General features: G+C 46.1%; 1 protein-coding gene across 1 annotated transcript in view; it reads right to left on the bottom strand.

The window, feature by feature from the left end:
- dock11 (dedicator of cytokinesis 11) overlaps nucleotides 1–16,840 on the bottom strand; it is a 273,861-nt gene that overhangs the window by 11,924 nt on the left and 245,097 nt on the right. The window contains exons 49-52 of the mRNA XM_067996777.1: nucleotides 15,337–15,547; nucleotides 13,412–13,602; nucleotides 11,735–11,835; nucleotides 6,208–6,346 (exon numbers count right to left, since the gene is read on the bottom strand). Of these exons, the coding sequence (XP_067852878.1) occupies nucleotides 6,208–6,346; nucleotides 11,735–11,835; nucleotides 13,412–13,602; nucleotides 15,337–15,547 (642 nt within the window). The remainder of the gene's footprint in view (nucleotides 1–6,207; nucleotides 6,347–11,734; nucleotides 11,836–13,411; nucleotides 13,603–15,336; nucleotides 15,548–16,840) is intronic.

Genomic DNA, 16,840 nt, shown 5'->3' with positions numbered 1-16,840 from the left:
TCCCGCTCTCTCTCTCTCTGGGCCCTGACCTCTCTCTCTCCCTCTCTCTGGGCCCTGACCTCCCGCTCTCTCTCTCTCTGGGCCCTGACCTCTCTCTCTCCCTCTCTCTGGGCCTGACCTCCCGCTCTCTCTCTCTCTGGGCCCTGACCTCCCGCTCTCTCTCTCTCTGGGCCCTGACCTCTCTCTCTCCCTCTCTCTGGGCCCTGACCTCTCTCTCTCTCTCTCTCTCCTCTGGGCCCTGACCTCTCTCTCTCTCTCTCTCTCTCTGGGCCCTGACCTCCCGCTCTCTCTCTCTGGGCCCTGACCTCTCCTGCTCTCTCTCTCTCTCTCTGGGCTCTGCGCCCTGACCTCTCACTCTCTCTCTCTGGGCCCTGACCTCCCTCTCTCTGGGCCCTGACCTCCCTCTCTCTCTCTCACTCTCTGGGCCCTGACCTCCCTCTCTCTCTCTCACTCTCTCTCTCTGGGCTCTGGGCTCTGGGCCCTGACCTCTCTCTCTCTCTCTCTCTGGGCCCTGACCTCTCTCTCTCTCTCTCTCTCTCTCTCTCTGGGCCCTGACCTCACACTCTCTCTCTCTCTGGGCTCTGGGCCCTGACCTCTCTCTCTCTGGGCCCTGACCTCTCTCTCTCTCTCTGGGCCCTGACCTCTCTCTCTCTCTCTGGGCCCTGACCTCTCTCTCTCTCTCTGGGCCCTGACCTCTCTCTCTCTCTCTGGGCCCTGACCTCTCTCTCTCTCTCTGGGCCCTGACCTCTCTCTCTCTCTCTCTCTCTCTCTCTCTGGGCCCTGACCTCTCTCTCTCTCTCTCTCTGGGCCCTGACCTCTCTCTCTCTCTCTCTCTCTCTCTGGGCCCTGACCTCCCGCTCTCTCTCTCTGGGCCCTGACCTCTCTCTCTCTCTCTCTGGGCCCTGACCTCTCTCTCTCTCTCTCTGGGCCCCTGACCTCTCTCTCTCTCTCTCTGGGCCCTGACCTCTCTCTCTCTCTCTCTCTCTCTCTCTGGGCCCTGACCTCTCTCTCTCTCTCTCTCTCTCTCTGGGCCCTGACCACTCTCTCACTCTCTCACTCTCAGGGCCCTGACCTCCCTCTCTCTCTCTGGGCTCTGGGCCCTGACCCCTCTCTCTCTCTCTCTCTCTCTCTCTCTGGGCTCTGACCTCTCTCTCTCTGGGCTCTGGGCCCTGACCTCCCTCTCTCTCTCTCTCTGGGCTCTGGGCCCTGACTCTCTCTCTCTCTCTCTCTGGGCCCTGACCTCCCTCTCTCTCTCTCTCTCTCTCTCTCTGGGCTCTGGGCTCTGACCTCTCTCTCTCTCTCTGGGCCCTGACTCTCTCTCTCTCTGGGCCCTGACTCTCTCTCTCTCTGGGCCCTGACTCTCTCTCTCTCTGCACTGATTTCTCTCAGTCCTGTGCTTACTGTCTCTGTTCCCACTCTACCTTTCTTGACAAAGATAAAAGGGAATCTGTGAGGAAGATTGAAGAAAATTCTGGAATGTAACTGGGGGCCTCTGGCAACAGGAACCACCATTCGCAGCCGTTCCTGGAGCAGCTGCTCCGGCTCCGTCACCCACTTGCATTGCCTCCAATGCTCCTTCAGATTTTCCCTACTCTCTTCATTGTCACCCACCTCCCCCCCCCAACCATCCTGCTCCACAGCCGAGTTAATTAACTTTAAAGAATCATCATCCTGCTCCTAAAAATCTATCGATCTCAGTCTTGAAAGCTCCAATTTTCCCTCAGCGTCCACAGCCTTTTGAAGGGAGCCAGGGGGAAAAAAAAAAGGGTTCCAGATTTCCACTATCCTTTGTGCGAAGAAGTGCTTCCTGATTTCACTCCTGAACACAGAGTGTCCCCTTGTTCTTGATTCCCCCATCAGAGGGAATAGTTTCTCTCTATCTACCTTATCGAATCCTTTTAACATTCTAAACACCTCGATTACATCACCCCTTAATCTTCTAAACTCAAGAGAATACAAGGCAAGTTTATGCAACCTGTCCTCATAATTTAACCCTCTACGCCCTATCATTCTGGTCAATCTGCGCTGACCCCCTTCCAAGACCGATATATCCTTCCTGAGGATAATTAATTTATTCTCTGTCCACTCGTGATTAAACATCACTGCTATTATAGACTCATAGAATCATAGAAGTTTACAACATGGAAACAGGCCCTTCGGCCCAACATGTCCATGTCGCCCAGTTTATACCACTAAGCTAGTCCCAATTGCCTGCACTTGGCCCATATCCCTCTATACCCATCTTACCCATGTAACTGTCCAAATGCTTTTTAAAAGACAAAATTGTACCCGCCTCTACTACTGCCTCTGGCAGCTCGCTCCAGACACTCACCACCCTTTGAGTGAAAAAATTGCCCCTCTGGACCCTTTTTTATCTCTCCCCTCTCACCTTATCTATGCCCCTCATTATTTTATAGACTTCTATAAGATCACCCCTAAACCTCCTACTCTCCAGGGAAAAAAGTCCCAGTCTATCTAACCTCTCCCTATAAGTCAAACCATCAAGTCCCGGTAGCATCCTAGTAAATCACTGCTATTATTTCATTGATAAAACTTGGGGCAGCCCTACTGTTATTTAATTTATTCAACTTGGACCACCACTGTAACACTTGTTCCCATTATCGCCCGTCACATTTCCGAAGAGCACCGTTGGGTTTACAACTTTTATTTAATTTGTGAATTTTGGGGCAAGGCGGTTGTATTAAACAGCCGTTACATTTGATTAATTCATCAACCCATTCCAGTAAACGGTTACCGCAGGTAATTAATTAATAAACTGTGCACCAAACCCAATGTGGTGCTACCATACCTCCGAGTCACATCTCCCAGGTCAGCCCGCCATTTCTTTTTAAAGCCACTTTTTGGGTTTAGCATTTGTCCTCCACCCGACTTTTAGGTCTAGCTGCTCCCCTGCTCAATACTCGGGGCAGGTCCCACTCCCTAACGGCCCAATGCTCCTTAACAAGCTTTTAGTTTTTCTCTAGACCCAACTGTTCCGATGTTCTCCTGGCCGGTCTCCCATCTTCCATCTAAACTTGAGCTCATCCAAAACTGTGCTGCCCATATCGTAACTCGCACCAAGTCCCGTTCACCCGTCACCCCCGTGCCCGCTGACCTCTGGGTCCGGCAACACCTCGATTTTAAAATTCTCATCCTTGTTTTCAAATCCCTCCATGGCCTCGCCCCTCCCTATCTCTGTAACTCTTCCAGCCCTACAACCCTCCGAGATCTCTGCGCTCCTTCAATTCTGGCCTTGTGCATCTCTGACTTTCATCGCTCCACCATTGGCGGCCGTGCCTTCAGCTGCCTCGGCCCTAAGCTCTGGCATTCCCTCCCCAAAACCTCTCCGCCTCTCCTCCTTTAAGATGCTCCTTAAAACCTACCTCTTTGACCAAGCTTTTGGTCAACTATCCTAATATCTCCTTCTTTGGCTCAGTGTCAAATTCTGTCTGATTACGCTCCTGTGAAGCGCCTTGGGACATTTTACTGTGTCAAAGGTGCTATATAAATGCAAGTTGTTGTTGTTAAACCTTTCATGTTACAACAGATGACACATGTACATGGTCACAGGGGAGAGCAAAATAATGTATCCTCTGACTCTCTTTGAGCACATTAAAGGACTTCTGCTGATGATACAAAAAGTCTTGCAAATAGTGTGTACTTCCTGTAACACCTTCCTCAACACTCTGTGTTGATAACACGACTGCAGCCCTCCCAATAGACAGTGTCTGGTAAGGGAATGGTGCTGTCATTGCCACCCTTTTTAAAAATTCATTAATGGGATGTGGGCTATTGCCCATCCCTAATTGCCCTTGAGAAGGTGGTGGTGAGCCGCCTTCTTGAACCGCTGCAGTCCGTGTGGTGACGGTTCTCACACAGTGCTGTTAGGAAGGGAGTTCCAGGATTTTGACCCAGTGACGAAGAAGGAACGGCGATATATTTCCAAGTCAGGATGGTGTGTGACTTGGAGGGGAACAAAAGAGATAACAGGTTAGGAAGTCAGCACATCCAGACATCTGCTGAGATCAACAGAACTGTGATGACATCATGGACCTGCTAAGATTCCCTTGGAGACCCAAGTTCTGGGGACCTGGTTTGAAAACCAATGATATGAGTAACGTCTAATTTGTGCTTGATGACCTAACATAAAACAATTATTTGAGCTTAAACTTGAAAATTCCTTCTTACATTGTTTCTTTTATTAAAGTACATGTATAGTGTGCACATGTGTATTTGTTTGTGTATATATGCGTGTATATGTTTGTATGTGTTTGTGTATATATGCGTGTATATGTTTGTATATGTTTGTGATGGTGTATATGCGCTTGCTTCCTTGTTTGTGTGCGTGTTGGTGTTTATGTTTGTGCATGCTTGGGTACGCGCACGTGTACAGTGTGTCCTAATCTCTGAATCACAGGGGCATTTGCGTTTAGTTGGGTTGTGAAGAGAGCTTTTTGCGGGAGAGAGTTCCAGGTTCCCACTACCCTCTGTGGAGAAAAGTGCTTCCTGGAAAAGTGCGGTCTGGTTCTAATTTTAAGATTATGTGCCCTCATTCTTGATTCCCCCACTAGAGGTAATAGTTTCTCCGTATCGACCCTATCGAACCATGTTAACATTTTAAACATGAAATCTGAGTTTACAATAAAAGCGATGATTGTTTGCTCTGCTAAACACCACATGCTAAATGCGCACGGTTAAGTTTCTGATCATAGGGAGCAGGTTGTTGCCCATGGAAGCTGCCTCTATAGTAGAAAGTATAGGGAGCAAGCCTGAATCCCAACTAAGACCACAGGCAGGAAGGTAGCACAAAGGAAGATGGTAGTGGTTGTTGGAGGCCAACTTTCTCAGCCCCAGGGCATTGCTGAAGGAGTTCCTCAGGGCAGTGTCCTAGGCCCAACCATCTTCAGCTGCTTCATCAATGACCTTCCCTCCATCATAAGGACAGAAATGGGGATGCTCGCTGATGACTGCACAGTGTTCAGTTCCAGTCGCAACCCCTCAGATAATGAAGCAGTCCGTGCCCGCATGCAGCAAGACCTGGACAACATCCAGGCTTGGGCTGATAAGTGGCAAGTAACATTCACACCAGACAAGTGCCAGGCAATGACCATCTCCAACAAGAGAGAGTCTATCCACCTCCCCTTGACATTCAACGGCATTACCATCGCCGAATCCCCCACCATCAACATCCTGGGGGTCACCATTGACCAGAAACTTAACTGGACCAGCCATATAAATACTGTGGCTACAAGGGCAGGTCAGAGGCTGGGTATTCTGCGGCGAGTGATTCACCTCCTGACTCCCCAAAGGCTTTCCAAAATCTACAAGGCACAAGTCAGGAGTGTGATGGAATACTCTCCACTTGCTTGGATGAGTGCAGCTTCAACAACACTCAAGAAGCTCGACACCATCCAGGACAAAGCAGCCCGTTTGATTGGCACCCCATCCACCACCCTAAACATTCACTCCCTTCACCACTGGCGCACTGTGGCTGCAGTGTGCACCATTCACAGGATGCACTGCAGCAACTCACCAAGGCTTCTTCGACAGCACCTCCCAAACCCGCGACCTCTACCACCTAGAAGGACAAGAGCAGCAGGCACATGGGAACAACACCACCTGCACGTTCCCCTCCAAGTCACACACCATCCTGACTTGGAAATATATCACCATTCCTTCATCGTCGCTGGGTCAAATTCCTGGAACTCCCTTCCTAACAGCACTGTGGGAGAACCGTCACCACATGGACTGCAGCGGTTCAAGGCGGCGGCTCACCACCACCTTCTCAAGGGCAATTAGGGATGGGCAATAAATGCCGGCCTCGCCAGAGACGCCCACATCCCATGAACGAATAAAAAGATTAAAAAATGGTGGTGGTGGCGGGGGCCCCAAGGTCACTGCACCAGAATTCCCAAACTGGTCAATAGTTCAACAAGATAATGTAAAAATCACAGGTTTTTGGTGATAGGATACGGTGCAGGCCTGGGACATAGAGTGGGGCAAAGTCCTCAGATTAATTTGTTGGCCGTAATCTCTTAACACCTTACAGTTTATGATAAGGTCGGCTATGCAAAAATTCATTACAGAGAATAAAGACCGACATTAACGATTGAAGATTTTTTTACAGCAGGTGTAAACCATACAAAAGGGATACAGTCAGTCAGCCAACACGTGTCTCGTGCTCTCAGCGGTCCTGTGCTCACTGACCTGTTCATGGGTGATTTCTGACAACTCCTTGACCATGTCTTTGAAGTTTGCCTTTAACCCTTCGTGATACTCCATCTGATCCTCCTTGATCAGCCGCTCGTTTAAATCTAGAGCCAGGCTGCAGGCAGAAACAAATTGCCTGCATGCAATTCAAAAACAAAGATCAGTCTTAGTTTTCTACCATTATACACAATTTGGGATACCATTGATATTTACAGTGCAGGACGTGGCCATTTGGCCCATCGTGTCTGTGTCTGTTCTCTGCTGGAGCAATCCAAACTAATCCCACATTCTCTCCACAGCCCTCTAACTTCCTCTGGTTGAAATATTTATGCAATTTTCCCTTAAAAGATGCAATGGGCTCTGCCTCAACCATCCTCTGTGGTAAAGCAATCCATGCTCTAACAACTCACTGTGTTCAAGGAATTTCTCCTAACCTCGCTCCTCACTCTCTTAGTGAGGGCTTTAAATTGATGATCACCTTGTCATTTGCTCCCCAACTAGAGGAGATAGAGTGAATAGGGAAAGATTATCAAGACCCTTTGTGATTTAAGTCTCTTCTTAGCACTCTCTGTTCCATTGCAAATAGGAACATAGGAACTGCTTGATGAAAAAAGACCAAGGTCCATCGAGTTCACCTTCTACCATCCTGGTAATCTCATGATACAACGATAATGGAGTTGTTGACTAATCATGGGAATCAATGTGTCAATGAGTCTACAACAGACCCAGACATGAGGCGAGGAAAACCCCAGTGGTGGAGAGCTTTGGGAACCAGAGGTCCAAAGTCACCTGTTCATCCCAAGCATGTTACACTTACCACGTCATGTCTCAAATTACTCTTATACCGTCCCAGTATCTCGAGTTTCTCCATTTAACTATAGAATCATCGACTCGTTATAGCACAGGAGGCCGCCATTCGGCCCATCGAGCTCGTGCCGGCTCTTTGTAAGAGCAATCCATTTGGTCCCATTCCCCTGCTTTTTCCCCGTCGACTTGCAAATTTTTTCCTTTCAAATATTTATGCAATTCCTTTTTGAAAGCCACCATTGAATCTCCTTCCACCACCCTTTCAGGCAATGCATTCCAGGTCATAACTATTCGCTGCGTAAAAAAGTTTTTCCACACTGCAGAACATTCTGGAGGGGGAGGGTGAACAGCCAGAGGTCGTGGTCCATATTGGTACCAACGATGTAGGTAGAAAGAGGGATGAGGACCTGCAGGCAGATTTTTAGGGATCTAGGAAAGAAATTAAAAAGCAGGGCCTAAAGCCACGTGCTAGTGAGTATAGAAATGGGAGGATAGAGCAGATGAATGTGTGGCCACAGGGATGGTGTAGGAGGGAGGGCTTTAGATTCCTGGGGCATTGGGACCAATTCTGGGGGAGTTGGGACCTGTACAGGCCAGACAGGTTGCACCTCAACAGAGCTGGGACCAATGTTCTCGCGGGGAGGATCACTAGTGCTATGGGGGAGGGTTTAAATTAATTGAGCAGGGGGATGGGCACCAGGATGTAGCATTGGAAAGGAGAAACAAGGTGCACAAAGAATTGGGAGAGAAAGATAGCACGAGAATAAGAAATAGTACAGTATTAGATGGGATCAGACTAAGACAGAGTACAAGAAGGTCTACGACTGGTTTACAGTGCGTGTGTGTAAACACTTGAAGTGTGGTAAATAAGGTCGGTGAGCTGCAGGCGCAAAGAGCCACATGGGAATATGATGTCGTGGTGATAACGGAGACCTGGCTCACAAAAGGGCAGGATTGGGTACTAAATATCCCTGGATACAAGGTGTTCAGGAAAGATAGGGAAGGAAAGAAAGTGGGGGGAGGGGGTGGTGGCAGTATTGATTAAGGAGAATATTGGAGTGCTGGAGAGAGAGGATGTCCTGGAGGGGTCAAGGACAGAATCTATTTGTTTAGAGTTAACAAACAATAGGGGTGCCTTTAGACTACTGGGTGTATTCTATAGGCCACCAACTAGTGGGAAGGATATAGAGGAGCAAATTTGCAGGGAAATTACAGAGAGGTGCAAAAGCCATGGAGTAGTGATAACGGAGGATTTCAACAATCCTAATATAGACTGGGATAATAATAATATAAGGGGCAAAGAGGGGGAGGAATTGTTGAAATGTGTTCAGGAGAACTTTCTTGACCAGTATGTTTCCAGCCCAACGAGGAAGGAGGCATTGCTGGACTTGGATCTGGGGAATGAGATGGGCCAAGTGGAGCAAGTATCAGTGGGGGAGGATTTAGGGAACAGTGATCATAGGATCATAAGGTTTAGAATAACTATGGAAAAGGACATGGGCCACTCTAAAGTAAAAATACTCAATTGGAGGAGGGCCAATTTCAGTGGGATGAGAACACATCTGGCCCGGGTAAATTGGAATCGAAGATTGGCAGGCAAAACTGTAATTGAACAATGGGTGGCCTTTAAAGAGGAGATGGTTCAGGTGCAGTCTAGGTACATTCCCACGAGGTAGAAAGGTAGGGCAACTAAAGCCAGAGCTCCTTGGAAAGAGATAGAGAGTAAGATGAAGCAGAAAAAGGGGCGTATAACAGATGTCAGGTTGATAACACAAGTGAGAACCAGGCTGAATATAGAAAGTTCAGAGGAGAAGAGTAAAAGGAAATAAGAGGGGCAAAGAGAGAGTATGAGAATAGACTGGCGGCCAACATAAAAGGGAATCCAAAAGTCTTCTATCGGCATGTAAACAGTAAATGGGTGGTAAGAGGAGGGGTGGGGCCGATTCGGGACCATAAAGGAAATCTACCCATGGAGGGAGAGGGCATGGCCGAGGTACTAAATGACTACTTTGCATCTGTCTTTACCAAGGAAGAAGATGCTGCCAGAGTCTCAGTAAAGGAAGATGTAGTTGAGACACTGGATTTGCTCAAAATTGATAAAGAAGAGGTACTAGAAAGGCTAGTTGTACTTAATGTAGATAAATCAGCAAGTCCGGATGGGATGCACCCTAGGTTGCTGAGGGAAGTAAGGGTGGAAATTGTGGAGGTTCTGGCCATAATCTTCCAAACATCATTAGGTATCGGGGTGGTGCCGGAGGACTGGAGAATTGCAAATGTTACACCCTTGTTCAAAAAAGGTGTAAAGATAAACCCAGCAACTACAGGCCAGTCAGTTTAACCTCGGTGGTGGGGAAACTTCTAGAAACGATAATCCAGGACAGAATTAACAGTCACTTGGACAAGTGTGGATTGATTAGGGAAAGCCAGCACGGATTTGTTAAAATCAAATCATGTTTAACTAACCCGATAGAGCTTTTTGATGAGGTAACAGAGAGGGTAGATGAGGGCAATGCAGTTGATGTGGTGTATATGGGCTTTCAAAAGGCATTTGTTAAAGTGCTGCCTGGTAGGCTTGTAATCAAGATTGCGGCCTATGGAATAAAGGGAGCAGTAGCAACATGGATACAGAATTGGCTCAGTGACAGGAAACAGACAGTAGTGGTGAACGGTTGTTTTTCGGACTGGAGGGAGGTGTACAGTGGTGTTCCCCAGGGGTCAGTGCTGGGACGACTGCTTTTCTTGATATATATTAATAACTTGGACTTGGTGTACAGGGCACAAGGTCAAAATTTGCAGATGACACAAAACTTGGAAGGGTAGTAAACAGTGAGAGGATAGTGATAGACTTCAAGAGGATATAGACAGGCTGGTGGAATGGGCGGACACGTGGTAGATGAAATTTAACGCAGAAAAATGCAAATGATGCAATTCGGTAGGAAGAATGAGGAGAGGCAATATAAACTAGAGGGCACGACTCTAAAAGGGGTACAGGACCAGAGAGATATGTGCAAATTGTTGAACATGGCAGGGCAGGTTGAGAAAGTGGTTAAAAAAGCATACGGGATCCTGGGCTTTATAAATAAAGGCATAGAGTACAAAAGTATGGAAGTCATGATGAATCTTTATAAAACACTAGTTCCGGAGTATTGTGTCCAGTTCTGGGCACCGCAATTCAGGAAAGATGTGAAGGCCTTAGAGAGGGTGCAGAAGAGATTTACTAGAATGATTCCAGGGATGAGGGACTTTAGTTACGTGGATAGACTGGAGAAGCTGGGGTTGTTCTCCTTGGAACAGAGACGGTTGCGAGGAGATTTGATAGAGGTATTCAAAATCATGAAGGGTCTAGACAGAGTAGATAGAGAGAAACCGTTCCTATTGGCAGAAGGGTCAAGAACCAGAGGACATAGATTTGAGGTGATTGGCAAAAGAGCCAAAGGTGACATGAGGAAAAACTTTTTTACGCAGCGAGTGGTTAGGATCCGGAATTCACTGCCTCAGGGGGTGGTGGAGGCAGATTCAATCATGGCCTTGAAAAGGGCACTGGATAAGTACTTGAAAGGAAAAAATTTGCAGGGCTACAGGGACATGGCGGGGGAGTGGGACTAGCTGGATTGCTTGTTCATAGAGCCGGCGCGGACTCGATGGGCCAAATGGCCTCCTTCCATGCTGTAATCATTCTATGGTTCCATGATTCACACGTCACCTTTGATATAGTTTCCCATCCTGGTGAATCTACACTGTACGCTCTCTATGGCTTAAATGTCTTTTTATAATGGGGTGCCCAAAACTGCATTGTAATTATATTTCCCAGTAATCATTGCTAACTATCACTTGATAAACATACGACGTGCCCTTCAGTGCTGTCACTTATGTATGTCACCAAGTGTATTGGTCATCAGCCCAAAACTCCCAGTGCACACTACAGAAAAACAGCCAACTTGGTGGATTCAAGGCAGCAGTTTCAGGGTTCAAACAGCAGTTGAAAATAAGAGGCTGCGGTTTTCTTCTTAGTGGACGTTACAAACTTGTTATTAGTCCCACGGTAACTATCATTGTAACAGCATGTGATGCACATTTCAAAATAAGCCTGACAGGAGGAAAATGGGAAGGAGGGAGAGAGAGAGGGAGGAAAGAGAAAGGGAAGGAGGGAAGAAAAGAGAAAGGGAAGGAGGGAAGAAAAGAGAAAGGAAAGGAGGGAAGAAAAGAGAAAGGAAAGGAGGGAAGAAAAGAAGGAAGGAGGGAAGAGAAGAGGGAAGGAGGGAAGAGAAGAGGGAAGGAGGGAAGAGAAGAGGGAAGGAGGGAAGAGAAAGGGAAGGAGGGAAGATAGAGGGAAGAGAAAAGAGGGGAGTAGAAAGGAGGGGAGGGAGGGAACAGGAGGAAGGAGAGAAGGGAAAGAGAAGACATATTAATATGCAGCAGCAGTTTTAGGGGATCAACATTACACAGTTTACAGGTTTCATTCCTCACTGATAAAATAAACAATTTTCACAACAGGCAATGTTTGCAGGTCACGTCAATGGGGGTTTTTTGGTGACAATCTAAGGCCCATATAGATTCCAATTCTCAGTGCCTGGTATCCTGTACTGTTGAGAACCCAAGTGTCTGTACCGGGGGCCCTGCCTCTGTACCCAGCAGAATATGGACACGTTTATTGATTTGTTAGTTTTATAAATGTACAGTCATTCGATGTGATAAATAATCCCTTCCATTCACTCACCGGAATATTTCCTTCAGCAGCTTCACTTTCTTGTTTGGAGACTTTCCAGATTTATTGTCATCCAAGAATGCTCTTGCATAGGCCAATGGACCGGCATTCACCTACAACAGATCGGAAGGTGAAATCCTTTGTAGTGTACTTCAGGAAAAGCAGGATGTAAAGAATCAGTTCAGAGCCTGAGCTCTGGATTAATGATTTGGCAGACTTAGTGAAGTAAAGCAACATTTTAGTTGCAGTCGTAGCACGTAGCTAGTGAAATTTAAACACGGAAATTACGAGGACTGGCATGTTTCAAGTGCTATTGCTAAAAGTGCAGCGTTCAGTAATTCTGCTTCTTCAACATCACTAATTATTCACATAAGATCCACTGGACGAATTTCAAGCATAATTAATGATAGACTGCGTATTACGCTACAAGTAAATGCAGTTTTCAAATTGGAATCTGGCAGCAGTATGAACACCATTGAGTTAGAGTAGGATTGATGCAGTAAGTCCTGATTTGAGCATATTAAGGATGGAAGGAGAACATAAAGAAGAAAGACTTGCATTTATATAGCATCTTTCACAACCTCAGGACATTCCAAAGCGCTTTACAGCCAATGAAGTACTTTTGAAGTGTAATCACTGTTGTAGGGAGATACGGCAGTCAATTTGCAGACAGCAATGTCCCACAAACAGCAATGAAACAAATGACCAGATAATCGGTTTTAGTGATGTTGGTTGAGGGATAAATATTGGCCAGGACACTGGGGAGAAATCTGGAGTGGATCATGAACTCACAACCTTCTGACTCAGAGGCGACTGAGCCACGGCTGAGATCAACGAGCAGGGAAGACTATATTTGCAGCACTGGAAGAGTGAAGGTTACAAGGCTAAATATTGCTAAAGATACTTCATGGAATACAATGGGTCATATACTGCAGGGACTTTGGGACGAAAAGCAACCAGCTACAGTTGAATGATGGAGGCTGGACTTCTCAGATATTCCAAAGAATGCCCCTGACCACCTCCCAAACCTGCGGCCTCTACCACCTAGAAGGACAAGGGCAGCAGGTACATGGGAACAACACCACATGCACGTTCCCCTCCAAGTCACACACCATCCCAACTTGGAAATATATCGCCGTTCCTTCATCGTCACTGGGTCAAAATCCTGGAACTCCCTACCCAACAGCACTTTGGGAGAACCGTCACCACACGGACTGCAGCGGTTCAAGAAAAAAGCCCACCACCACCTTCTCAAGGGCAATTGTAAACAATTTTACAACACCGAGTTATAGTCCAGCAATTTTATTTTAAATTCACAAGCTTTCGGAGGCTTTCTCCTTCCTCAGGTGAACGATGTGGAAATTAGGGATGGGCAATTAGGGATGGGCAATAAATGCTGGCCTTGCCAGTGACGTCCACATCCCGAGAACGAATAAAAAAACACTCAGAATTTTACACCAGGAATTGGCCCAAATGTCATCACCTGGTTTGAGGATCACTTAATAATTCTGATCCTGGGGCGCTGATGGACTGTTCTCTCAGATCTCTGATTCCCCCAAGAGGAGGAACAGGTAAATGGGGCTGGCTTCTGATGAGCTCATCTCTAACCACAGCCTACCGCCTCCCCCAACACAAGTCCAGTCACGACGATGAGGCACCTGGGCTTCCCAGATGAAACTGCGCTCTCACCTGCACAGAGACGCAGCCTTGGAGTTTGAGTTGAAGTTGGATCATATCCAGTCCGTTCGAGGTGCACAGCTTTTGCAGCTCAGCCGTCCGATCGTTCATTTCATCGATGGCAACGTCGATCGGCTTCAGTTCAACCTGATGCTCGTACATAACTGCAATCCTCTTCTTCACATATGGGAAGGAGTGTGTTGCTGGAGACAATGTCAACAAGCAAATTATTATGGAGATGCATTACATAGAACTTACAGCACAGAAACAGGCCATTCGGCCCAACATGTTTATGCCAGTGTTTATGCTCCACACGAGCCTCCTCCCACCATATTTCATCTAACCCTATCAGCATGTCCTTCTATTCCTTTCTCCCTCATGTTTATTTAGCTTCCCCTTAAATGCATCTACACTATTCGCCTCAACCACTCCTTGTGGTAGCAAGTTCCACATTCCAACCACTCTCTGGGTAAAGAAGTTTCTCCTGAATTCCTTATTGGATTTAATGGTGACTATCTTATATTTATGGCCCCTAGCTTTGGACTCTCCCAAAGGTGGAAACATCCTCTGTATATCTAATCTATCGAACCCCTTCATAATTTTAAAGCCCTCCATCTGGTCACCCCTCAGTATTCTCGTTTCTAGAGAAAAGAGCCCCAGCCTGTTCAGTCTTTCCAGATAGTTAGAACCTCTCAGAGTGAAACTGCAGAAGAGACACCAAGGGGGAAATTTCAGTCTTCACAGCATTGGGGGGGTGGTAATCGGAGCAATTTGCCCACCCGTTGTAGAACCTGCCTGATCTTCATTTGATTTCGATGGAATGAAAATCGGATGTGTTCTACAATGGGCGGGAGATCCGCTCCGCCAGATATCCACCCCCACCTCATGTAGTGGGGATATGGTGAAAATGAACCCCCTAGAGTTCTGGCTGCTCTTCCTGTGTGTAAAAATAGAGTTAAAGGAGCGCAGGGAGTTAGCAGGCTGTCCTTTCACTGCTGGTTTCAATCTGGTGCCGATTGATGGGATAATCCATGTTGACGGTATGCATTCCACGCAGGCAGTCAATGCTTCGGAGCTAGCAGAGATGAAAATCATTGTGGATTTTAGCTTCCTGCACTCTAAAGGGTACGGTGGTGTAGTGGGTATGTTACTGGAACAGTAATCCAGAGAACACAAGTTCAAATCCCACCATGGCAGTTTGAGAATATGAATTCAGATTAGAAAAAAAAAATCTGAAAATAAAAAGCTGCTTAAAAAGTGAACATGAAGCTGTCGGATTGTTGTAAAATCCCAACTGGTTTATTCTTGTCCTTTAGGGAAGGAAACCTGCTGGCCTTACCCGGTCTGGCCTATATATGACTGCAGTCTCACACCAACGTGGTTGACTCTTAACTACCCACTGAAGTGGCCTAACGTGCCACTCAGTTAAGGCCAACTAGCGATGGGCAATAAATTTTGACCTTGCCAGTGATGCCCACATCCCGAGAATGAATACAATAAAGAGACCACATCTTAAGTCACCACAGTTCAGTAGCTTAATGCATGTTTGCATAGCCACACAAGGTAGATCCTGTGCTTGGTGGGCCAGTTCAAAGTCAAGTGACTCAGTGCACTGTGGTGCTTTTGTGTTATTCGTTCAATTACTGGTCTGTAATTAACACAATTCCAGCAGGATTATTCCATCTTTGAAAGCTTCATCCCTGTAGATTTGTGTTTCTGCTTATTGATATTCAACTACTTTCATAAGCCTGGGTTTAATTGCTAAAATCATTCTCCTTTTGCACTTACAACCAATGTAAATGTATAGAACGCAACGGCAGACCACAGTTTGTGAAAGGTGATCAGTGGGATTATTCCATCTTTGAAACATGTTTGATCCCTGTAGATTTGTATTTCTGCTTATGGTTATTCAACTACTTTCACAAGCCTGGGCTTACTTGTTAAAATCATTCTCCTTTTGCACTGCTCCTCAACCCCTCCTTGCTTCTTCCCAGATAACGTGTATGGAGTCTCAAAGACGAATCGTGAGATATTGTGGTTTCTCTCAAAATGCGTTTTCCTTTCAGGCAGTTCTTTGTCATCGAAGTAAGGATTGACAAAGGTAACCTGAATATATGCAAATTTCTGGTCCAGGTTCTTTGTATTTACCTAAAAAGTAAAAGATATAAAAAAGCCATTCAATAAAGTTTTATAAATTTAGTCGGAACTCTAAAAGAAAACCCCGTATACTCTAATGGATTACCCGTGGCATTGCTCATTATAAACTGTTGTTTCAGAGGACAGGAGTGTTACACCACATAAAGCACAATGTATTATTCTGCTGCTAAGGTGAAGGTGTATCCCTTTAAACCCAAAAGGTCCCATCAATAAGAATGCAGAGCTTTAGATCAATCAGGGTTTGTTAGGTGGAGAATGCGTCCCCTCAACTACTCCTTGTGGTAGCGAGTTCCACATTCTAACCACTCTCTGGGTAAAGAGGTTGCTCCTGAATTCCCCACAATTTATTAGTGGCTATCTTATATTTATGGCCCCTAGTTCTGGTCTCCCCTGTAAGTGGAAACATCTTCTCTATATTTACCCTATCAATCCCTTTCATAACCTTAAAGACCTCGATCAGGTCACTCCTCAGTCTTCTCTTTTCTAGAGAAGAGCCCCAGCCTGTTCAATCTTTCCTGTTGGGTATAACACCTCAGTTCTGATATCATCCTGGTAAATCTTCTTTGGACCTTCTCTATTGCTTCAATAGCCTTTTTGTGATGTAGAGACCAGAACTGAGCACAGTGTGGCCTAACCAAGGTCCTATATAAGTTTAACATAACTTCTCTGCTTTTGAATTCTATTCCTCTGGAAATGAACCCCAGTGCTTGGTTTGCACTTTGTTAACCTGCGTTGCTACTTTCAATGATTTGTGAATCTGTTCTATTTGTTCTATTCCATCTCTGAAAACGACCATGGCAGTATGTTTCATGAAGCATTCTGTTTAGCCCTATTCTGAGTATGACTTATACCTTGATGTATCCGCATTAAGCAAAAAGGAAACTGCAGTGTGGGTAAAATAGGTTGGCTTCACCCAATCACTAATGAGGTTAATTATCATTGAGTCATCAGTGGAAAATCTTCACCATTATTTTATAACAAATAGGTAGAGTCAACAGCACCCAAATAGAGCTTTACGTCTAGAATAGTAATTTCCACAAATCGACATCAAAATTACTGACAGCTGCTAATTCACCACAAAAGGTCAAAAGGAAGCTGATTAGATAGAGAGAGAACTTGCATTTATATTGCACCTTTCACAATCTCATCACTTCCCAAAGCACTTTACAACCAATGAAGTACTTTTTTTTTTAAGCGTAGTCACTGTTGTAATGTAGGAAGCACGGCAGCCAATTTACACACAAGGTCCCACAAACAGCAATGTGATAATGACCAGATAATCTG

The sequence above is a fragment of the Heptranchias perlo genome, chromosome 15 (genome assembly GCF_035084215.1).
Source record: "Heptranchias perlo isolate sHepPer1 chromosome 15, sHepPer1.hap1, whole genome shotgun sequence".
In the NCBI taxonomy this organism is placed as follows: domain Eukaryota; kingdom Metazoa; phylum Chordata; class Chondrichthyes; order Hexanchiformes; family Hexanchidae; genus Heptranchias; species Heptranchias perlo.
Note: the sequence above shows the minus strand (reverse complement) of the source record. Positions and strands in the feature narration are given on the sequence as shown.